Source organism: Lynx canadensis, chromosome D4 (genome assembly GCF_007474595.2).
Source record: "Lynx canadensis isolate LIC74 chromosome D4, mLynCan4.pri.v2, whole genome shotgun sequence".
Lineage (NCBI taxonomy): Eukaryota > Metazoa > Chordata > Mammalia > Carnivora > Felidae > Lynx > Lynx canadensis.
In genome coordinates, this window is record NC_044315.2 from 70,775,764 (window position 1) to 70,801,099 (window position 25,336).

A 25,336-nucleotide genomic window follows, 5' to 3' on the forward strand; every position below is an offset into this window, starting at 1 on the left:
CTCACCCCATGAAGGTTCCGTCTGTCCTCACCCCCCGGCGGTGGGGGTTTGGGCTAGAAAGAAGCAAAGTATCACTAACAATACTTGATATTTTTATGAAAAAAAAAAGGGGGCAAAAACTTTTTTGGAACCAAAATTCTCTTGTAATTGTGAGGTCTGAGTCTGTTTGACTTTGAGGCCTGCAATTTTAGTAACACTTCTCCTCATCTTAAGATCTCAGTCACCATTTTACTGGGAAGCTACATTTCAGAATGAAGACTGAACAATGAAGAAGAACTAGCTACAGCAATGGACAGATGATTCAGACGAAAACCGAAAAGCAGAGGACAGAAGTACACAGAAATACCCTGGGCTCCCCATCTCTATCCCGTTCATGTTGCTGACTGCATGCGAAGCTGGCTATATTTCTACCTTTGGATTCTATGAATCAAGTGTTATTCTAGATACCCGTAGCAGTGCTGGGCACAGAGTAGGTGCTCAATAAGTATTTACTGAATGATTAAAAGGTGTCCCTTTTCTCTTAAGCTAGCGGCTCTTGGTGTCCTCTACTCTACATTCCAAAGAATTCTAGGATTTTGTCAAAATCTCAGTCATTAACAGCTAGGGAAAGCTGGCTCGACTTTACTTCAGATCCCCAGCGTTCACCCGATGGCAACCCCAAGTAGTCAGTGTGAGAAGAACTGTCTTCTCTGGGTCCTAAACATCAGAGCTATCTCAGTTAACAACAAAACATCGCAGGTAGTAAAAAGACTTTCTGGCTTTTGTGTATGTATATGTGGATTTTTTTTTTAATTTATAGAAGAATTTTAGAAAGGCAGTGGGGAAGAGAAAAATGACACCGTTCTAATTTAAATGGATGCATCAGAGAAGAATTTTGTACCACAAATGATGGCTCAATTAGAATTGGCCTCTACTTAGGGCTCCTGGGTGGCTCAGTTGGTTGAGCGTCCAACTTCGGCTCAGGTCATGATCTCACAGCTGTGAGTTTGAGCCCTGCGACTGGCTCTGTGCTGACAGCTCGGACCCTGGAGCCTGCTTCAGATTCTGTGTTTCCCTCTCTCTGCCCCTCCCCCGCTCACGCTCTCTCTAAAATATATAAACATTACACTAAAAGAAAAAGAAAAAGAATGGCTTCTACCTATTTGGAGTACACCAGGGCAATACGGTATTTATTTGTTTCTTGACCACTGTGAAGAGTTCCATCTTCAGAGATCTCTGGAAAACCTTCTTAATGGCATGGTATGACTTAGCTGTGCAGGGCCTCTGTCGTGAAGGTCATAAAAACATCACCTAAGAAATGTGCTCAAGTAAGTGGAAAGCTAAGTTAGAGAATGGGAGTGATACATTCTCTGATACTGCAAGAGCTTCAAGCAATTGTGGAATGAGATTGCAGGAAAGTGGAGTTCAACCTGTAAAACATTAGAAGGGGGACCGATCGAACATTCCAATATTTGCTGCAAATAAAAAACACAAACGCATTTGCTGTGGCCTTTTAAAATGTTGCAAATGTATTTTGTCTTGGAGATCGGCTTACATTAATTCTTGAATCTTTGCTTCCAATTTTTGAGCATCAGCTCCACAAAATTCAAAAATCTGTTCACAAATACACAAAGGTGAGATATTTATTGGTCCAAATATCACAAAGATGTTAAAGCTTGGAGGGGTTTTTGTTTTTGTTTGTTAAGTTATCCTCATTTCCATTGTCTGAAAAATACTTAAAATATAAACACACAACAAACCCATTACATTCATGATGTTTCAATTATTTGGCACCTTTTCAAAATTGTTTATGCTAATATTTTGCCAGGTTTATATAATTCTCCATAATATTCTTCTAAACTGATATCTCAAACATAGAATATGTTAGAAATGAGAAAACTCAATCATTGAAACCTCTCAGAGCCTTTTTGCATTGGTCTTGAGAACTTGTTAATTCATAAACATGATTTTCTGAAATCAAATGACATGTGATTTCCCATTCCCTGAACTTTGCCGCAGGTAATAGTATTATAATTAATTGGCACTAAGAAGCACATTTTCTTTTCAAATTGTCACATCTCTGACTCAGGGTGTATTTCATAGTGGATGGTATATTTTGTTTGGAACACTTTTTAGTAGTATCTAATGGGGCATCTGTCAATGGGCATCTTATATTTGGTGAAATACAGAAGTTTAAGACTCTTACCATGCATTATCACTTTAGTACCAATTACATGAAGTAGTTGTAGAGAAGGCAGAGTGTGGGTAAACTGAGGCTGGGATTGGCTGAAGATTTGAGTTTCCAGTAAGGGAGGTTTCAGCAGCCAGAAATGGTGTTAGGCCTTTGGGGCAGGGGTTGGAAAATTCTAGAACAATTTCAATGCTCAGTGTATTGCAGAGAAGAAACTATATCTGCTTCTAATGATTCTGCTTCTCCAGGCAGCATCACTCTATCTGGGTGCTGCCTGGGGGTATCATGGTTTATTCTATTTCTTGAAAGTAAACCCCAGACTTGTGACTCCATCTTAATCCCATTTCACTTACCGGCTTGCTCATGAATCCATTTCCATAACAGCAAATTGCTCTTTTGAGTCTTGAGAATAGAGTCACCTAAGTGTGGGTGCAGAATTTCACGATTTATCTGGGTTGCCTGGTTTGTACCCATTTCCTCTATAAATAGTTCTCTTGGCATTGGCTGCCAGGGGAGGAAGGCGTCAGAAAGGATCTGCGAAAGTGTCTCTTTTCTAAGAGTCAGACAGCAGCTGGATGGTGGCTATAGACATGAAGGGAGTTTCAAAATCCTCTGAGACCAGAGCAGGTATCAACACAACAACTCCTGGCAAGAACACAGGCAGAGCTTGGCCACTTCAATGACCAGACTTGGCCAACAGTTTTCCAGTATATTTATTTCCAATAAAATATAAATTTTATCAATTTATATTCCACCAGCAGAGGATGAATGTTCTGGGTGTTCCATATGCTTGACCACACTTGGTGTTTATTGCCAGTTCCTTTCCATGTTAGCCATTCTGGTGGCTTTAGGGGATATTAAATTTGCCACCGAATTTCATGGATTTTACTTCATCAACTTTCCCTTGGACTTTAATAAGAGCTTATAACTTGTCTGTCTCCAGTCTTGTGCCCCTTAGTTCCCTCCTCCCCCTTGAAGCCCGAAAACACAAACCAGTCATGCTCTCCTTCTTTGTAAAATTCTTCAGTGTTTCTCCACCACCATAAAATCCAAGGTCCTTACAGGGGTTCCTTGATTTTGTCTTGTCTACCTCACTGTTATTCTCCACCTTAAGCTCTGACCTTTAGCAACACTTCACAGTTGGATTCATTTATTTATTTAATTTAACAAATATAATAAGCATCTACTATGAGCCAAACATTGTGAACATACCAGACAAAAATCACCCCCTGGAGCTCATATTCTAGTGATAATTTTATACTATTGTATTAGTATCAAAAAAATCCTGACATATTCCCATGCTATTCTGTAATTCTTGCTTCTTCCCATTTCTCACCCGTTAGTCTTAACCATTCTTCAAGATTTAACTCCACAAGTCTTTGTGATCTCACAGAACCTATGAATTCCACTGCTCAGGAGTTGATGTTATGTCTACTGCCATTGACCAAGGATGGGGCCTCTGCCTTATTTTTTTCCTCTATATTTTTAGTATTTAGCTAGGAACCTTATACAGAGTAGGTCTTCTGTTAATGGTTTTAGGCCTGAAGAGAGTTGAACTAAGCTGATTTGTGATCACTGAAGGACAGACCCAAGACTCTAGGGAGTGTTAAATTTCAGAGACTAGGTGTTATCTGTTTTATTCTTTGTCCAGTTTGCCAAAGGCAAATACTATGTGTCTGTCTAGCATGGGGCTTTGCATATAGGAGCTTCATAAATGTAGTTAATGAATGAGGAGTGGCTTAGTGATAGAGCTTATTATATAATAGCTTTCTTTTGAAGAGCTCTATATGCAAGGACACTAGCATACAATTTTTGCCCAGAATGTTTTCTCATTTTCAACTGAATGTTTGCTTCAAAGGCCTGAAGCATTAGGAAGCAACGTTTCATTCTCTCTTCTCAATGTCTTCAGTTTACATGCACCGTTGCCATCTGTAATGACCACTAATGGAAATGATGAGCTCCAGTTGGCAGAGCCCAAAGGGATATGGGGTGGCTATCCCTGCATTACACAACCACCTATGTCCACTAGTCCCTTAAAAACATCTTTCATTTTGAAATTTTTAAATAAAGATTTTATTTTTAAGTAATAATGACACCCAATGTGGGGCTAGAGCTCATAACCCCAAGGTCAAAAGTCGCAGTTCCACCAACTGAGCCAGCCAGGCACCCCTCATTTTCAAACACACACAAAAAGAGAACAATAAAGTGATTCCCCATCCCCGCATTTACCCATCACCCAGGTCTAAACAGAGGCAGGGTTTTTTGCTGTGTTTTTTTTAATGCCAAAGACATTCAATCACTTACAAAAAGTATATTACTGTTAGTGAGAAAATACAAAGTGTCCAGAGACAGGGATCCCTTCCTAACAAATGGACTTCTGAGAGTATCCATTAAGGAGTCTAATGATGCATACATAGACTAATTACAATGAAACACTCTGGCCAGTTGATAGGCAATTAAGAATACTGAAGTTAGCTTTGGAGCAGCTGAATGAAAGCTCAGCAATTTTCCAGACATCTTTACTGAGTTAAAAACAACAACAAAACCCTCAAAGCAACAGCAACAATAACAACACAAACAAAAAAGCCCAAACAACCAACCTACACAAGACACTTTTTGGCAGATGGCTCTAGAGATGTTTGTACAATCCAATTTTATAAGCTGTGTGATGTTCCTTTTCTTAACAAAGGGTTTGCTAAGGCATTATATCTTATTAATGAGATAGGAAGAATATATCTAACAAGAGAACGTTTAACAGTGAGTGCCTCCACCTACTGAGAGCTAGACAGTCTTAATTACTTTTTGATCCCATCTTGGTCTGGCTCTCTGATTCAACCAGACCCATTCCTTCCCCCAGAACCATCTGCATCACAATGCAGGTGTTTGCACACTTCCCCCTCCCGGGACTTTCACAACAGGTTGCGGGGCATGCCTTGCAAATGCAAGTAGCTCAACTGTGGTTTTTGGAGTGTGGCAAAATCAAACTAAGAAGGCAGGGCCTCTTGTAAATAGACTGTTTTGAACAGCTTGAATTTATATGCATTTGGATTCAAGAAAAAAGCGTATGAAAGTAATCTATTATCTAATTTTTTCAAATGTACACTCGCCTTCTTCTCAACTTGTTCCACTAGTGAGATTTCGGTAAAGTACGAACTTACTTTCATTTTCTTATAGCTGATTTAGAAACTCTGGCTACATATCTGTTTCTTAAAGCACTAGTGGCATAAATAATGACTAAAGTGCTTTTCTTCTTCTGTGTTAGGGGGTTGACAAATGTTTTTGTAAAGGGCCCAATAATACCTATTTTAGGCTTGGCAGGCCAGATGGTGTGTGTTGAAACTACTCAAATCTGCTATAGTAGTGTGATAGCAGCTAAAGACAGTAAGTATTTAAACAAATGGACATGTCTGTGTACCAGTAAAACTTTATCTATGAAAACTCATGGAGGGTCAGACTTGACCCTGGGGCCATACTTTGCCATCAATTGAAGGTGTTGGACGGACACATGAAGCTGTTTGAGAGTTCATTACTGAGTACAATGTGGTTTTCTGTTGAAGTGGGGAAGGAGCATGAGTCTAATGTTGTGGGAATTTATCGTAAAGCCACACTGAGAATAAGGAAAAGTGATTTTGGTCTGGCCAGAGGAGATGCCATTCGGCCCATTACTCAAAGTATAGAATGAAAATTTCTTCATGAGGATAATAATGGTTTTGGAGCCATTGCCTTCAATGACCTAATGACCTATACTTGGCATGTTTCCATTGGAAAATCTACTCAACTGTCCAATATTGGGAAATTCCTTCACTGACTTTTCCCCAAGTTGAGGTGAGCTTATCAGTTGAGCCTAGACAAAGGAATGAGTTCATGATTATCCCCTCCCTTTTTGGGGGTGTTCTGCCCAAGGGACAGGTCTGTTTTCCTTGCACTGTTCTTCTTTTTCTGGAAAGCACATCTGAAGCAGGCCTAAAGTAGGTCTGGAAGGCTACCACCCTGTGTTCTCACTTTTGGAGCTTGAGAGTTGTGAAAAGCAGCAGTATCTCCTTCACTTAGGTGGGTGAGTTTCTCCTCTGCAGCCCAAGATTCTCCCCTAGGCAGTCATCTCAAAATCTAGGCTTCAAGGAAATAGTAGGAAGTTTGTTGATATGAGTCAACACCATGTTGTGTATTTAGCACAATTTAGCGCCACTGCTACTTACAATAAAGGTAATATCTTGATTTTCCACGTGACTGTGAGAAGCGTTAACACAACAGATCTGGTTCCTTATTTCTTGCTTGTCTCCAAGGCAACCATGATTGATTCTTCACCAACCCCTCAGGGAATGTGTCCCTTCCCCCACCAAACTGTTCTTTGTATTAGTGATTGATGATTTTGTTATATATACCTGGAGTGATGGACCAAGCCCACTGGCTTGCATTGCATAAACATCAATATTGATGTTGTGCACCTGGTTTTACTATTGGGGTCCTAGTCTCCATTGTCATAGCTGGTTGTGTAGCAATGACTGCCTAGCAAGAAATGTCCGTGTGACCAGTCCCCACATAAAGTCCTCAGACCCTGAGACTCAAAAGAGCATACCTAGATGGAGACAAACCACATGTGTCCTTGAAGTTCATTGCTAGAAAGAGAGAGAGACAGAGACAGAGACAGAGCACACCTATGTGTTCCTAGCCAAGGAAGAACATCAGAAGCCTGTGCTGGACCCTTTTGGACTCTACCAATGCTTCTGCTTTGTATTTTTTGTTGTAATAAATCTCAGCTATAAGTAGAACCTATTACTGGGTCTTGCGAGTCCTTGTGGCCAATCACTGAATGAAATATTCCTATATTTCAAGGATTTAAAATTTAGAGGACAGGGCTAGGACAATGTTGTAAAATTTAAGGGGCTCTGAGAACTCAGTAATCAAGATAATTAATATTTTAATGGTTTTTTTTAAATTTATTTTTGAGACAGAGAGAGACAGAGCATGAGCAGGGGAGGGACAGAGAAAGAGGGAGACACAGAATCTGAATCAGGCTCCAGGCTCTGAGCTGTCAGCACAGAGCCCGACGCGGGGCTCGAACTCACGGACTGTGAGATCATGACCTGAGCTGAAGTCAGACACTTAACCGACTGAGCCACCCAGGCGCCCAAGATAATTAATATTTTAATAAATATTTTAAAAATCCATAATGAACAAAATATCAAAAATTCAAATAAAGACAGGATTCCACCCTATACTTGCAATTTCCTGCCTCACTTGCCTCACCCTAATCCCTGCCCTGGAGAAAAGAGGTATATAAGTAATTACTGTCTTTCAGTTGCTAACACCTAGAGCACTATCCTTAGCATTAGTGTTAAATGGTGATAAATGTTTGCTGCCCATCTCTCTCTCTCTCCCCCTCCATCTCATTTAGTTCTTGCCCCTTCCAGTCTATTAATCTGTGCCTATGTATCAGCTGCTTTATGGGGCTGAGTAACTTCTTTTTTGGATCTGTACCCTTCAGAGCCCTGAACACCATGTGAGAGTTTTGTTTTTGTTTTTTTTTTTTTAAATTTCCCCTGAGGTGGAACCCCTCTGTGTCTACCTAACACAGTCCTTAACAGGTTGAATATCCCTGGGTAGGTAACTCTCCAATGTTAAGATGACTTAGCTTAACTGGTCACTGTAGTTATTCAAAGAGTTTTAGAGGTCTCTCCTAACCAGTGTTTCCAAATTTCTATTTCGTCGTAAATTTTCAGGAAGATTGGTGCACAGATTATGGGGCTCTAGCAATAGCCGTATTTTATAGCATGTACCAAGTCCAGCGCTAAAGTGCTTTATATATCATCACAAATTTTCATGACGACAGTTCAAAGACACATGATATAGTCCCTATTTCACAGAGAAGGAAACTGAGCTCAAGGTGGTGAAGGCACATAACCAAGGTCATCCACGAATTAGAAGCAGACCTGGGATTCAACCCACAGCTGTCTGATTCCAGAGATGACAAAAACTATTCACAGACACTCTTTTGGGCTTGGTTCAAGTATTGTTTTTTATGAATTTGAACAGTGAGCATTTGGGAGGGTGATTCTCCAAGGACCACCATCCTCCTTACTTCCTATTTTCTCATGTATTGTCCTTGCCTGGCCCTTGAAGATTCCAATCCTGTCCTCCTTCAAGCATACCACGGTGCTGCCCATTGGAGATTCTTTTCATGTCTGTACCTACCTCAAGGAGGGTGTCTGTTGGAAATGACTTCTATAACCTCAGCAGGAGCCCTGCTGTTCACAAGCAAAGGAGCAGGAGTTCCTCCCACTAGATGTGAGCCTATGAGCTGAATTATTCATTTGTAAATAACTCACTTATTAGCATCCATGCATCCGTATCCCATTGTTCTTGGATTAAAGTGTTTTGAGAAGCCATTTACTCTCATATCAAAGAATGAAAGATGGAACCAATTTCGATGTTGGATAAATTTAAGCTGTTGGCCAAGAGTTGCTAAATCTTTGTTACTCTTCTTTTCTTTTGTTCCATTGACATATGTCAACTTTGGTCTGGAAGCAATGTTATAAACCTGGGGGATCTACTGATGGGCTTCAGAGGCTCAATGAATAACTAATATCATATTCACATTGCAGCTTATGTGTATATGTGTACTTTTTTTTTTTACTTAGAACAGAATACAGTGTAATATTCTGGTTAAAAAAATCAGCCAAAGTTTTGGATGTCCCATCTGAGAGCCACCACAGATTCTTTTTTTCTTAACCACAGTTAATCTTACTGGAACAGGATGTGATGTCCCAGGTGAAAACACTAAGGATTACAGCAGGAAGGAACAATCCCACTTTATTTATTACCTGGAATTTGCTTTTGCTGTCCTTTACCCTAATACTGTAAAATAATTACAGCTGCTGTTTATGGTACAACCCTGCTAGATGACCATCCAAATCTGCATAAAAACTTCCAGCATCACAGAATGCCCATTGACTGCAACCCTGGGTCATAGTTACATAGCTTTATCTGTATTAGTTTTTTAAAGTTTTATTTGTTTATAGTCTATGTATTTTGAAAATATTTGAAATGAGATAGAATCAAGGGCAAGATAAAATAACAAAACCATTAAAGCACGATTCAGTATGGAGATGGCAATTAGGGAATTCCAGGCAACTACAGATAAGGGAGGCTATTGTATTTGAGTCAAGGAAGTAATCCTGAGATTATTGGCAGCAATAGAAAAAGAGAAACCCAAGGGATTCCTTAAGCCTTCTGATCTAATGCAAGGGAGTAGATCAAGGGAGGCAAATATTCTCCAAACTCTGTCTATGAGGAAATAATCACAAGGCTTTTTACACAATGTACATTTTAAAAGGCATAATGGACAGTGGTTCTTTGCCAGGTGTTTTACCAGAAATGTGAGTACATTTCTTATAACATCCCTTAATAGAAACTGGACTCAAAGTTGTTGTTGTTTTTTTAATACTAGATAAATAGTACTTAACTGCTTCCATAAGTTAATTTTCAGGTGTGCTGTCCCAGATGAAAGAGAGATGGAAGGAAGTGGTCTCAAAGAAGTGAATTTAGTTTTTTTTTTCTACCCCCAGGAGAACAATGAATGTCATTCCTAGTCAATTCTACTGAGGAGGGAAATTCACATAGATGGGTCCTATCACATGGCCATGCCCAATTTTCTCTGGTTCCATTGATTTTTCCTGTGCAGACCATTGCAAGGTAGAACCTGGGGGTGATTTCAGAGGTCTCAGGTTTTGACTGCAGCTCTGGATACAATAGTAGAAGTGGGGACCCTGCAGAAGCCCTAGATGTATGCTCAGATGCCAAATGCTGGGGACTGAGGGAAAGAGGTAAAAAGATTTGCAATACTGTCTCTTTAGGATCTCCTGCCCCCATTTTTTTGCTGTTGTCTTTTGCACAGAAGATTGATATTCTTTGTTAAATGGAAGCCAGCATTGTAAGTATTTTCTGCAGGTTTACAAATGATTTTTAAATTTATTCAAGTATGAATCTTTCTGGAGATACATGCAAAGCTCAGAAGTAGACTTACTTGTATATTATGACATAAATGATCTCAAGGTTTTGTTTTTGTTTTTTGAAATAACTTCATAACCAGGATGCTAAGTCAGTAATATTCAATGAGACACTCAATTCTCAAGAAAATATTTTGGGACAGGGGTATTCATTTTATAATCAGAGGCTGGCTACCTGACTTTGGAGTTAGAAAATAGGGAGGTGGATCAGCTTAATGCATTGTGTCATTGATTCAGTTAATTTTATTCTCCATTAACTAAGTGGCATAAAATTTAAAATCAAGATCCTTCACGATGCCTAAAATACAGGCATTTTGTTCCATCAATTCAAAAGGGATCCATACCCTGTAGAAACCAGTTAAGAAATAATTGAATATAAGAGGTCACCCTACCCCCAACTGTGAGTTCTTCCACCTACATACAGAACTGAGACTAAGCAAGGCCAAGCCTTTTCTCAAAAGCATAGCTATGGATTTGCTCAAGAGCCTAGACACAAAGTCAATTGAGACCCCAAAGTTTTATTTCATAAAACATAGAACAAACTGTTGAATGGCAGCAGATCTTAAGCGCTATCATCAGCAGGAGAGATGAAACCAGACAGCTGTTCTGAGCTGGAGAGAAACTCTCCCTGAGTCAGACTGACATGAGGACAGAATCAGAAGGGGAGGCAGAGCAGACAGGGATGTAGGGCAAAGACATCAGCCTTCATTTATTCATTCACTTGCTTACTCACTCATGAATCAAACACAAAATGAATATTTTCCACCTAGGGTGGATTCTTCTAGACACTGACATGAACTCTTCTAGGTACTGGAGATAGTAGGACACAAATACATGACATTAAGGTCTGGGTCAAACATAAATGGGCTTGGAAAGGTAGACTGGGCCAAAATTATGGAGAAATTTAAATGGAAGACTTGATTAGGAGGGTTTAGTCTTGATTCTGCAGACAACAGAGGGGAAGGGGTATCTAAATTTAAATAAGGGAATGACATACATAGAACTATGCCAAGCTCTATTTGGAAAAGAGAACAGAGCTATGGTGTGAACTTGGAGGTGAGAGGGGCTATTGTACTTGTTCATGTCAAAGGTCATTACAGCTGGAACTATAGGTAAGGATGAAATTACTAAAGGAGAAGAGGTAGAATGGGAAAAAGAACCTTAGGAAACACTTATATTTTGGGACAGCAGGAGCCAAAGGAGCCAAAGGAGAGCTTGGGGAAACATCAGGGATGGAAGCCAAAAGACAAGGAAATTTCCAGAATTAGAAGCTGATTAGTTATGGTGCTTTTGTATAACCAAGGAATACAAGGATTGAGAAATGGCTATTTGAATTAGGTGCTGAAAGAGCCTTGGAGACATTTAAAACAGCAGATGAAGGAATAAGTGGAAACTTCGAATTGAAAGCAGGAAGTATATTCTACTTCTTCAAGAATTAGATCATGAAACAAAGGAGAGAAGTCTGAAAGAACATTAATTTTGTCCTTAGAAGTTTTTGGTTGCAAGTAACAGAAAAAACAACCCCAGGTCTACGTAACTCATGGAATCTATGGGAGTAGTTCAGGCTTCAGGCATGGATAGACTCAGGGTTCAATCAGTGCCATTGGTATTTCCTGGTTTGACTCTGCTTTTCATTGTATGGTGGCTTCATTTTCAGGTTCTCTCTGTAGAACCTTCAGCTTCATACAGCTAGCTGTAGTACCTTCAGCTTCATATCTTCCCAAGTTCAAACAAATCCAATGAAATCGAAAGAGAAGGCTTTTACCTAGCTGCTTAAGCCACATCCTAGGATTAGCTCTGGTTGGGTTTAGATTGGCTTGACTGGAGTCAAGGGCCCATTCCTGATGGGGACGAAGTTCACTCACAGGTCTAGCCATGGAGATGGAGCCCTAAGGAAGCACATGGACCAAGGATGGGCAAGGGAATGGTTCCCTGGAAGAAAATCAAAGAACTGCTGATAGAGACTGAAGAATGGCTGACGGTGGCAAAAGGGACTGTCCCAACACCAGGTTTGAAAAGAGAAAACTGATGGATAGAGGCCTGGGGCACAAGGGAGGGAATTCGATCAAGGTACAATGGATGAAATCCATTTCAAAAGGAGGATGCTTTCTCATTTCCGAGATGGAAGAGAAGGAGAGGATAACAAAAAATGACACAAAAACAATTTGATGTGCGGTGGTGGGGAGGGGAGCTGAGGTGCATGTGCTCAGTAGCTTCACTTTCAAGTAAACACTCAAGAGGAGTGGTAGGTAGTGTTAATTCTTTTTGAAAAATTATTTAAATCTATCGCGCCAATTCTATTATGGTAAATACGCACAAATAGAAGCTGAGAATCAAATCCTACACTTAGCGTATCAGCTACTTTCATTCTTTATATAGTAGACACAATCTTCACAAGGTTTAAGCATGAATGTTTTTGCTTTACATATGTTCTTCCTAATGCTTTAAATTGCATACTATTTCAAGTAGATGTATCACAAATCAAATCACTGAGCAGTTCCACGAGAAAAGACATGTAGTTTACTTTCGTATTTTATTAGAAGTAATGCTACCATTACTATGTACTTAGCTGCTTATTTCTCCTGCTGGTATTTCTGTAGCAAAAGTTCCCCCAAATGGGATGATTATGTGAACGGGAATATACAGTTTGTTCCTCTTAAGCGTGTTGCAAAGTCACCTTTCATAAGGTACGTACACTTGTCAGTGTTCCCAGCCATATGTGGAATTACTAGTTTAATCACCCACGAAGCATTTTAGACATTTTACTTCATTAACATCTTTGTGATAACAACTACCCTAACGTGCGAGCACTGACGCACATCAGGATGGGTCTACGAACTTGAGTCACGTAAATTCATTTCTTTTCACAACACCCTGTGAGAGGAAAAACTTAGGATCTTTGTTTTTACAGATAAGGAACCTAAGATCCAAAGAGGTTCTTAAGGAAAACGCTAGGTAGTGATAGAATGGATATCTGAACCACAGAAACCTGCAACGAGAGCCTGCACGCTCAACCACTAGCTACACGGACTCAGGATTGTTTTTGATTAACATTTTCCCAAGTGTTGCTAACAATCCGTATACATTTGTGTGAGAATTTCATCGTGTCCTTTTCTGTAAGATTCTTTTTTGATGGGTCTGCCCCATCAAAAGGGATATTACAGGGATAGTAGTGGATATTTCTTACGGATTTGGAAACCTCAGATGGTCTGAATGGGGAGATTTTTTTATAATTCATGCATTTTTTTGTATGCCTTGCCAATATGAAAAGTTCAGAAACGAAGCATCACGTTGCTAAATATTAAAAATAAATGCAGTTGTTTCATCCACCCAGGATACCCCAGGCCTTTTAAAAAGATTCTGATGATTCTATAATTCAACTCTGCCAGTTACCATGGAAACATACCTTCTGGGTTTGCTTGAACATCTGAAATGTGGGTACTGATCTGATGTGATAAGTTTGGGCCAACTCCTGGGAAAGGAAAGAAATGGCATGAGGTCACAATTTTGGTATCCTCTCTCTATACAGAGCCCAGAACTTGGTGACTTCTCAGGAGGCACGTCTGAAAACCCAGGGACAGTTAACACTTTATTGATTCTCCTGCCAAGCCTTTTTCTAACATGTCTTCAAAGCCTCCAGGAATGTTACAATAGAAAATGGCTGCTCCTCACATTCCTGAGGCTTCTCATCCCAGAGCCCTAGGAGAGGGCTGGGAGATGGATGCCAAAATAGAACAGATGCTGAAGGATGAAACGAGCTCTATTTAAAAGAAATTGTGAGGGGTGCCTGGGTGGCTCAGTCGGTTAAGTGTCTGACTTTGGCTCAAGTCATGATCTCAGGGTTTGTGGGTTCAAGTCCCACGTCCGGCTCTGTGCTGACAGCTCAGAGCCTGGAGCCTGCTTTGGCTTATGTGTTTCCCCTCTCCTTCTGCCCCTTCCCCCCTCGTGCTCTGTCTCTCATTCTCTCTCTCAAAAATAAGTAAACATTAAAAAAAATTAAAAAAAAATAAAAGAAATTGTGAAAGATTACAGAGGAACCTCAGTAGAACCCAATATGGAGACAGCATATTGCAAAAATAAGGAAGAGTAAAGGTATCCTTATAATGCACACTTGAGACATGGGGTGATATACTGGTCTTACATTTTAAGTAAGGTTTACAGGTCTCTTTCTTGTAAGCCCTACTCCCCACTTCACTGCCCATCTTTGTGAAAGATGAACAAAAAAAAAGCAAATATATCAGAATTCCAATTATTTTAATCCATTACAATCTGCTCTTAAATACCCGTTTTTATCTTGTTTAGAGTCCAAGGAAAATTAGCCACCCACAGGATCAACAGAATTGGACTTTTCTCTCTAATATACCTATCATTTTATGGGGTGAATCTCTCCCCTGCTGCCTGTAACACACACACACACACACACACACACACACACACTAAATTATAATTTTCATGATCACAGCAATGATAATAAATAAATTACTGTTAAAAAAATTGTGTATTTTGTTTCTCCTTAAAAGGGAAAGAGTTATCATCAAAAAGGCAGACAATAACATGTTTTTGTGAGGATGTGGGGAAATCAGAGGCCTCATGACACATTGCTGGTGGAAATGTATGGTGCAACTGCTTTAGGAAACTCAACAATTTCATCCCTAGATACATACCAAGAGAAATGAAAATACATACATAAATGCTTATACCAGTATTACTCCTAAAAGTCAAAAGGTGGAAACAACCCAAATGTCCATCAACAGTTGAATGGCTAAATAAATAAAAGGTGGTATATCCATACAATGGAATATTATTCAGCAATGAGAAGGAATGAAGTATTGATACATGGAGGAACCTTGGAAACTTATGCTAAATGAAAGAAGTTAGTCACAAATGACCACCTATTTGATGATTCAATTTGCATGAAATGCTCAGAATAAGCAACTCTATAGACAGAACGTAGAATTACGGTTGCCCAGAGTTGGGACAGAAGGAACTGGGGGTAACCAGGAGAACTCCAAAAGTGTTTGCTTTTTTTTTTTTTGAAGTGGTGAAAATGTTCTAAAATTAATTGTAGTGATGGTTGCACAACTCTGTTAATATAAAAAAAGGACAAAGAGATAATGATCCTAGATGTGTTCTGAATGCATAGTATATGATTCAGTTTAAAGGGCACTTAAAATCTGTTGCACTTTGATAAAGCTTGAAAGAAATGGGCAAAATGGAACTTCTAGTATGTTCTGGATGCTATGTCATATATTTTATGTATTTTATCTCATTTTATATTCCGTGAAGTATTATTTGCCCTGTTTTACAGTGAAAAAAACTGAAGTTTGTAGAGTTAACTGATAAGAGGTCACAAAACTATTAAAGAAAAGAGTGGGTAAATAACAGATTTTTTTTGTTATTCTAAAGCTCAAATTCAATCCAATATGTGCAAAGATCACTTGTTACTGTTTTTTCCTAGTTGTAAATGAGCAAATGTTAGGAAGAATAATTTTTGGGGTACCTTGTATATATTAATGAGGCACATTTAAAAAAATATATTTTTTAAATGAGAGAGAGAATGAGTGGGGGAGGGGCCAACAGAGAGGGAGAGAGAATCCCAAGCAGGCCCCGTGCTTGGCATGGAGCCCAACCTGGGGTTTAATCCCATGTCTGTGAGATCATGACCTGAGCCAACTTTAAGAACTGGATGCTTCACCGACTGAGCCACCCAGACACCCCATTAATGAAGCACATTTTGACTAAGGGCATGAGGTTGATTATTTTGGGGGAAGGAGAGGAAAGGAGGCTCTAGGGAGGGACAGGAGGGAAGGATTTCTTGGAATTCCTTGTGATGTTTTAAAAAACCCACAAAAACCATAACCATAGCAAGAGGAAAGCAAGATATAAATGCATTGAGCTGGGTTTCAGACTTTGATTAATAATCTACTACAAGGGTGAAAAACACTTTTCACCTTGAGCCCAACACCACCCAACTGGTATTGTCTGTGTAGAGCCAATTCTGCTGAGCAGGGTAAATGGAGAAAAATGTTGGGATTGAGGAGTGGAGTCTGCCATAGTAAGGGAGGGGAGGGAGCAGTGGGAGAGTCACATACTTGCTGGGTTTTGTTTTTAAAATTGATACAAAACACAAGAACATTACGAGGAAGTTTACTACCATTTATCATGAAAACATCATGAAATTGTCCTCAACTTAAAATTGATTATATAATCACTGAGGTGCTATCAACGATGCAGCATTTGGATTTTATGTATCCCCACAGAAGGACTTAAGATTCTTACCTTAGAATCATCCACATCCACATTAGCAAACATTACATTTTGGTATTGCAGAGACATTGCCTTCAAATTAAAAGAATAAAAATTCCCTATTAGCTTAGCGTTAATACTAAATTACATACTAGGATTACACAGTTGTCTTTTGGCAAAAAACAAACAATGAGCAAAAAGGTTGTTCGTGAGAGCTAAGCATCACTCTGGCATTTCACTACAGGCTAGAACTGGAAGCACCAAAGTCAAATATGGGATGATACAGGTCAAGCAAAGATCAGAGGCAGAACCAGAGTCTGAAGAACCAAACTGAAGATCAGAGTTTCAAAGTTAGGAAAGGGCACAAAGTGAAGAAATGATGACATGTATGTGGTGTGTCCAGATGTACCCTGCAGGGTGAAGGGACGGATAGTAGCTTTTTCCTGGGGTGGCAAGAGGTGGAAGGCTGCTTTCAGTGGTCTTCAAAATACAGGTCCCTGAGGGGCGCCTTGGCGCCTCAGTCAGTTAAGCATCTGACTCTTGATTTCAGCTCAGGGCATGATCTCCCAGTTGGTGGATTGGAGCCCCACATCAGGCTCTACAGTGACAGTGCAGAGCCTGCTTGGAATTCTCTCTCTCTCTCTCTCTCTCTCTCTGCCCCTCCCCTACTCATGCTCTTTCTCTCTCTCAAAAAAAGAAATTAAAAATTACAAAAAAAAAAAAATTACAGATCCCTGAACCAGATACCCAAACTCTGCTTTGACCTTCACCTCTTGCCAGGCTTTTTGGGAGGCTCTTATGACTGAGATGATACAAAAAGATGTGTGTCGACCCTTGGCCTAATTGCTTTGTGCTTTTATTGACATCTTCCATGCTCTACTATGTACTGAAACTGTACTTCCCAGGATCCTTTGCCAGCAGTCTTCTATGTAGGTTTTGCCAATGGGATGCATCTGGAGGAAAACAGAAGGTGTGAAGAGGGAAGAAACAACTCTCTTCTGCTTCTGTTTTGTTCTGAAAGCATCTCTGGCAGCAGTGGTGACAAAGGTGTTGGTAATGGGTCTGGGGGTAGTAGATGCAGCAGCAGCAGCCTGTAAATATCAGCTCTTGGGTTGTTTTTTTTTTTTTTTTTTCTTTCAGACAACTGTGTTCATACTTTAAGGGCACTTAATAGCATCTTGGTTTGTTTGCTTTAACACCGTATCTCAAGCATTTCCAGTGACCTATTTCTGATGGGACCTCTCTCTGACGGGACCTCTCTCTGATCATATGGGGTGTCCAGAGACAGTGGAGACAGGAAGAAATGCAGCTGTCACTGGGAGCTGCTCCCACTGAGAAGCAGGAAGCAGCATGACATGGATTAGGTGGATATGTGCTGAGGTCTACTGCAGGCAGATTCTCTCCAGTTGTTTGTTCATGGATTGTGACTGAAGTGGGAGCTCTTTCTTCAGTGGCCCATCAAGATTGTGAAAACGGAGAAAAACTCTTAGATAACAGACACAAAAGCCTTGGGGATTTCAGAGTATTTTTTTAGATAAAAAAGCTGATTTTGGTCAGCAGTGGCTCAATGCCTGGCAGGAAAATGGTGTCACCCACAAACTCTAGGGCAATTGTCTTGCACTTTTCGAGTTTGAAGATATATGGATGCTCCCCAACAGGGGTCATGGGAATAGGTTTGAACTATGTGGACATCTAATTCTACTTATGAAGGTTTCAGAGCCTTGCAAGTCTATCAGGAAATAGGGAATATGGCAGCTGTCATTTTGCATCAAGTAGCACCCAGAAGTCATGGCATAGATATGGGTCTTTGCTAGGTCGGGGTTCCCCTATGGACATTGTCTTTCCTTATTATCTCACTCCATCCACCTAGGACCTCTTCTCTGCCCTCAACAACTCTTCCTTCTGCTCTGTTCTTTCTCGTATGTAGTCTTCTACCATTTGGTCACCTGTTCTATTGGTCTCAACTCTAAAGTATCTCCTAAATTGGATCTTTTCTTCTTTCTCCAAAACCACTGCCTGTCACTGAGATTGTCATCACTTTGGGTTACCCGCTTTCGGTCTTTCTAAACCATTCTTATACAGCACTGCTAAAAATATTCTCTAAAATCGCTATTTGACCATGGCAAAACCCTTTTAAGAACTTCTGTTTTGACTATCTACAACAACTCATTAAGTTATAACACAAGATCTTTCTTGATTTGGCCTCAACTTTCTTTTCAAAGCTCCTTTGTCTCCACTTCTGCTACATACACTGTAAGTTAGCCCCACAGACCACTTGCCTTCTCATGATCACATCATGTAATTTCTAAAGAAATTTATAACCTCTCCTTTCCCAGAAATGCTCTTATCAGGGTTCTAGGTCTGGTGATCCTCTTAACTGCATGTGGTAGAAGAAATCCAGGTCTCCACATGGCCTTGTAAATTTTATTGGAATACAGTTTGCCTGTTCATTTGTGCCTTGCCATTGGATGCTTCTACACTACAACAGCAAAGCTGAGTGGTTATTACAGAGACCATATGGCCTGCAAACCTGAAAAGATTGACTGTCTTTCCTTTACAGAAGTTTAGCTGGCTAACTTCCATTCCACCTTCCCGCAGAGCCTGGAAAGGAAAAGAGGTAGAGATTCCTCGGACTCCCTTGAAGCTGGAGTTCTGGATGCAAATTGCTCTTATCAACAAGATAAATGTAGGAGAGACTCGGAAGTCAGAAGTGAGAAAGCAGCTACTTTCTCCTTGTTTTCTTTGTCTTCTTGTCTTTGGAAAGCAAGACTGTGGGTATTGGGAGTGGTTGTGCTGGAAGCAGCAGCAGAAGCCAAACTCAGGATCTGGTGCCCGGACATCAGCTTTCTGGACGTCCAGAGGCACCTGTGGCCACAGTAGCCTCCTGATCCTGGTTCTGATTCCCAACTGCTGCTCTGTTGCCAGTTTGTTTTTTCCTCCAGCGGTGGCCTCCCATCTATACTCACTTCTGATTGTGGCGAACTTAGGATCCCCAAAAGTGGGTCTATGGTGTTCTGAGTCATTCCTATTCATCGAATCTTTCAATAATTTTATAAGCAATTTATTCCTTGTATTAACATTCTTTTCTGTTTAGGGACTCCTGGGTGGCTCAGTCGGTTAAGTGTCTGACTCTTGATCTTGGCTCAGGTCATGATCTCATGGTTCACGGGTTTGAGCCCCATGTTGGGCTCTGTGCTGACAGCACAGAGCCCGCTTGGGATTCTCTCTCTGCCCTCTCACCGCCGCCCCCATGCTCTCTCTCTCAAAAATAAATAAACATCAAAAAAAATTCTTTTCTGTTTAATTTGGTTTCTGTTGCCTGCTTTGATCTTTGACTAATAAAGTGACCTAGAAGAAGGGAAGTCTTTTCTCCATGCCTATTATACGCACCAGTTTGAAAAAATTACACACATGGTAAATGACTACATTATCATGCAAAAGTTCAAACATCATAAGAAAAATAAAGCAATCCAAATTTAACACCCTTTCACTGAAAAAAAAAAAACCGTTCTCTGATATGCATCCTTCTGTTCCCCTTTTCTCTACATATATGTGGGTTTATATATATGCACATACATATATGTGTCTATTTGACATACATGAGACCATACTATATAAATTTTTCCACACTGCACTCTTTTTACTTAATGCTATGTTGTCTTGGAGATGATGCCACCATTCCATATGGGTCTACTTGATTCTTTTTAACATCTGGATAGTATTTCAGTATGGACATGCCAAAATTTATTTTAAAACTATATTTGCATTAGTCTGGATTCCAACAGGAAACAGATGGCACATCATTTGGGGAGGTTTATCTCCAAAGGGATAGCTATAACTATGAAGGTAGAAATGATGTAGGAAGAGCTGCAGGAGCCTGGACAGAACAGTGGCACAGCTGTTAATGCCCTTATGGCAAAGGTATGACAGGGAAGTTACAAAGCCTTAGATTTCATTGCACTTTCCGAAAATGCCCCATGTTGGCTGTCGGAATTTGATCAGCTTTGACTTTGTGGCATGTGAGTATATTTATACTCTGGAAGCTGAACATTGAAGGCTTTCTTTAAGTTTTGAGTATCAGGATAAAGGGGACTGTGAAATAATAAAATGCTTCTTCTGGATATTCCAAGAATTTTAGGTAGAAAATGGATGTTGAGGTATCATGTAATCAATTTCTCTATTTGAATATAGGTTTATTTTATTTTATTTTTTAAAGTTTATTTATTTATTTATTTTTAAGAGAGAGAGAGAGAGAGAGAGAGAGAGAGAGAGAGAGTGGGGAAGGGGCAGAGAGAGAAAATGTCAAGCAGACTCTGCACGTCAGTGCAGAGCCCAATGTGGGGCTTGAACTCATGAACCATGAGATCATGCGCTGAGCCGAAACCAAGAGTCGATGCTTAACTGACTGAGCCACCCAGGTGCCCCTGAATATAGGTTTATTTTTAATTAAATGTCAAAAGACTGTGATTAGAATGAATTCAGGTGGATTTAAGAGTTCAAGCTGAAATGGTAGAAACTTTGCTGAAAATAAACCAGAGTGTTTTCAGTTGTGTAGAGAAATCAAAACTTCTTTAAATTTGAAGAAATAGTTTTCCCAAAACTGACCATAAGTGAAACTTCTGCATGATGAGGAGAAATGAAAATGCCAAGTTCTTTCTGTGGCATGTGAAACCAAAAGTAAATAAAAGTTAAAACTTTTAAATGGGGCAACAAGGAAATTAACTAGATGAAACATTGTATAGACATTAAAATGTTAATTTACAGACCCTACAAAAAACATGAATGAATGTGTACATGGAAAATAGACCTGAATATAAATATATGATTACAACTAAGAATATTTTACTAAAACATTTTATAAAGTAGATCAGACATGAAAGGAACATATAAGACATAAGTTTTGATAATAGGGTTGAAGGATGGGGGAAGTTTATCCTTTCATATTATAGTTAAAAATAAGTATCATGTTTTTCTATAATCTATTCCAATATTTGGAAGTTATGAACCCTGGAACTTTGGTAAAATGCCATTATTACGAATAATCCATTCATTTGTACAACTGTACTCTTTTGTACATCTAGATTTTCCTTGCAGAATTATCCATAGACAAGTTGTATTAATCTTCTGGTGTGTGTACTATGATCTAAATAGAGATTGGTATATTAGCTTCAGGATAATCAGGATGCTTCGAGAAGTGATTCCATATGGGTCATAAATGTAAACTTTTAAGATTTACTGAAAAAATTATTAGGGGATTTAAAATTCCTTCTAAAATTGTGAAATATACATAGATGATACTTACATGAACAAGAGGATAAATCCTTTTGCAAGGACCACACCATTTTGCTGAAAATTCAACCACCACAAGTTTGCATCCAGCAGCTTTCAAAAATCTGCTAAATTCATCCTGAGACCAGAACATAAAAGAAAAAATATGCATAATCACTAAATCTCAAAAAGCCTTGCAGAGAATAAATGTTCCTCATTTATTGAAATGAAGAACTTCAGTTCCTGAAAACCTTAGCGAGGTACCCCACCCTATCGTTCTCAAGGGGACACACCTTTCCTAAATGTCCCTGAGGTCACATATATTGATCTTTGCAAGTATACATAGGTGGGAGTAAATCTGCAAAAAGTGATTAGGAGTGTATTTACCAAATGGTGGTTGGTAATGGTTGGCTGCCTCTGGGAGAAAGTGATATTGGCCAATGAGAGATAAAGCGTGGAGGATAGTGGTGGATGGTTGTTCAAGCTGGACATCTAGATTTGATTTTTTTAAATAAGGGCCTAAACATGCAGTAGTGGTAAAATTTAAAAGGAGAGGAAGTAATCTAACACCTTGAATCATTTCTTGTTTTGCTTTTGTTTTGAAGGGAAATCATTACCAAAGCTGTTGTCAAAAACCGTATATTTAAGGATTTGACATGCTTCTTGTTGAATGTCTTAAGCGAATTTCCCATCAGCTGTCCAGATCACCTAAGTAAATGTTTCCTTTCCTGGAACCTCAGATCATTTTATCTGAACTTCCTTGCTTTACGAACACTGACTGTCCACACGTTATTTCATGCATGGCTTCTCTCCCCCAACAAATCCCTACAGAATTCAATCCTGATTCACTCCTGAACCTCCATGGCCTCTGACTGGGCACATTACAGTATGTGCTCATGGGGTGTTTAGTTGATGAATGACTTGCTAATATATAGTGTTCTGCTCAAGATTTATTTTTCCTTTTCTCATTGGAATTACAATGATAGTAACTAATTTACTCTGTGCCTGGTGTTCTCTCCCTTAATCTTTACAACCACCCTATTGAGTGGGTATTATCTCCATTTTACAGATGAAAAAACGAAAGTTTATTACTTTCTCTCAGTCAACCAGTTGGCAAATGGTGTAGTTGGGATTGCTAACCTAGGCAGCCTAATTCCAGAGTCCATTTCCCTCACCACTACACAAACCTACACAAAATCATCTCCTGAGTTCTTTCTAGTTGTGGGGCTCCCTTGCCCTCTCACTGGCCCTAATTCCATCATGGGCTCATCCCCTCGACCAATCATTAAGATGGGATCACTAATTAGATCAAGTCAAGCAGTGCCTATCACTGGAATTAGGGATGGGGTTAATTGCATACAGATGGCACACCATTCTGCAGTAAGAGAATCTTAACAATTACGTTGCCATTTGATTTAGTTTCAAGCAGGTGAAACGGATGACTTAAGGAAGATACACTTTCTTCCTTTACCCATATTCCTCTAGGGGAGGGGGTACTTAACTCCTCAGAGAGCCATGCCAAGCCGCAATTTCTCACTTGCTTCTGAAATCATGCAGTAGATGCCATCCTCACAAGCCCTCAACACCCTCACGTCTGAGTAGTTGCTAGGATGTAAACTGGCCTCGCCAGATCTATGAATTTGACTTGGCTAAGTTCTCTGAAGGGAATACCCCCATAGGGTACATATCGACTTGACATGTACCTATCGAGACCCATGCTGTGCCAAGTAATGGATACACTGCTAGTATACAGCTGTGGACAAAAAACCAGACAAACTTTTCCCTGCCTTCGTGGAGCTTATGTTTAGAGGGGGAAGCCGTGGTAAAATCAAGAAGTAAAATATGTAGTGTGTTAGTGATCGTTGCTGATAAAAGAGGAGAAAGATAAAGCAGGAAAGAAGGAAATGAGCTGGATTAGGGTTGTAGTTTGGGTGGCCATGGTCCGCCTGGAATAGAAGGTGACATTTAAATACAGACATGAAGGAGACAACAGGCCCTCAGGAGAGGTCTCCAAGGAGGAGATGGGAGAGGGCTTCTCAGGGGGCTAGTGAGACCCTGGGTTATTCTGTGAGATTCCCAGAAAATCAAAAAAAGAAGTACCAAAGGCATCGGCCAATGTGTGCTATTTTACAACATTTTCTCATAGCAAACTACACAGCGATGCCTTCTTTCAATCTGGCCAGCCTCATTTTCGTGACCTTATATATAGCTGCATTTGGGGAAAATGTCAAAAGTCTAAGTCTGAGGGTGTTGACGGATGGCAAGCCCAGGCCCTATGCCTTCCCTCTTCCCTCCAGGTTCAGGTCCTCGCGTAACAGGGCCTGACGTCAGAATGTCTGGGTTCTAACGCCCACTTCACTCCTAAACGGAGTAGGACCATCACCACTCTTAAAGGCAATTTTCTTCTTTGTAAATAAACAACTCTCCCTGGCCTATATATGCATTTAGGTTCTTGTGGCAGTAACATTGGACAATGGATAGAAAGTGATCTTATAAAACACCACCTAAAGGATTGCTGATACTATTGGCTGTCATTTTCCTACCCTAATCCCTAGGCAGGTCTGAGGTTTCTGCTCTCTCTTAGAATAAGAGAAATATGTGGACTTTTACTTTCATAGAATGTTCCAGGTACAACAAAGGTGGAATCAGTGGGATCAGGCACAGGATGGGATGTGTTAGGAGTTGGTCTGGATCCAGCTAGAGTCAGAGCAGGAAGTGAGAATCAGAGAGGGACAAAACCCTTCTGATCAATTTATCCCTTGGCTACACTCCAGATAGTGCCATCCCTCGAGCACAGAAAGGAGAGACATAAAAAAATCTCCCCTTGCTACGGAGCAGTGAAAGAATACGATTAGGGGAAATCATTCTTAGAGTTTATCAAGTCTGTTCTCAAGGTGGTTTCTTTTGAAATATCAATGAAGCCAAAATAAATACTTGCCATGTCTTTGATAATCTGAACCATGATTTACTGGGAATTGCTTACGAAACCTTCCTTTTGGTTCAGCTGGCTCACCGCAGCAGTCTCTTATTAATTAAAGGATCCTAGCTGGAATAGAAGGGTAACTTCTCTATGACATCATTAAACGTGACTGTCTCAGAACCTAGAACTTGGGCAGACTTGAAGCTAATTTGACTTTTAGGTCAACATATGGTCAGCCAAGAGCCAGCCAACTGGTTGTATGCAGACTCAATAATGCGTCTACTTTTGATCTTCTACAATCTATTTCCATGACCCCTCTCTTCCTTCTCCATTCCTTGCAACCACCAAATGAGAAAGAAGCAAGCTAGTATTAAGTAGATGAAGGTTATTTCATTTAGGATTTTGAAGGGATTATCTTGCAGTAGAAAAAAAAGACTAAAGCCTTCATCCTATAAGTTTTCTACATATTAGGTGTTATGAGTCATGGATTCCTTAAACTTTGTTGTTTTGCTCTAATTTTAGGAGGTAATGAAATGTCACTTTTATGGACTGGATCACAGGTTGGCAAACTTTTTTCTGTGAAGAACCAGATAATTTGGGCCTTATGGACCACATGCATGTGGTCTTTGTTGCATACTCTTTGTTATTATTATTATTATTATTATTATTATTATTATTTTAAGTAGGCTCCATGCCCAATGTGGATCTCAACACGGGGCTTGAACT

General features: G+C 39.9%; 1 protein-coding gene across 1 annotated transcript; it reads right to left on the reverse strand.

Annotated features, from left to right (window-relative positions):
* Positions 1 to 1,530: 1,530 nt before the first annotated feature.
* TXNDC8 (thioredoxin domain containing 8) lies at positions 1,531 to 24,652 on the reverse strand. Its single transcript, XM_030294423.1, has 5 exons — positions 24,629 to 24,652; positions 21,725 to 21,829; positions 16,456 to 16,515; positions 13,583 to 13,648; positions 1,531 to 1,593 (listed from the first exon to the last, which is right to left on the reverse strand). The coding sequence occupies exons 1-5, from the start codon at positions 24,650 to 24,652 to the stop codon at positions 1,531 to 1,533; spliced, it is 318 nt and encodes a 105-aa protein (XP_030150283.1).
* Positions 24,653 to 25,336: the final 684 nt, after the last annotated feature.

Coding starts and splice junctions, on each gene's coding strand:
- TXNDC8 (XM_030294423.1), bottom strand. CDS start 24,652: ATGGTTCAGATTATCAAAGACATG. Junction 21,830..24,628: donor TTCAGATTATCAAAGACATG/GCAAGTATTTAT, acceptor TTCTGGTCTCAG/GATGAATTTAGCAGATTTTT. Junction 16,516..21,724: donor GGATTTATCCTCTTGTTCAT/GTAAGTATCATC, acceptor TTTAATTTGAAG/GCAATGTCTCTGCAATACCA.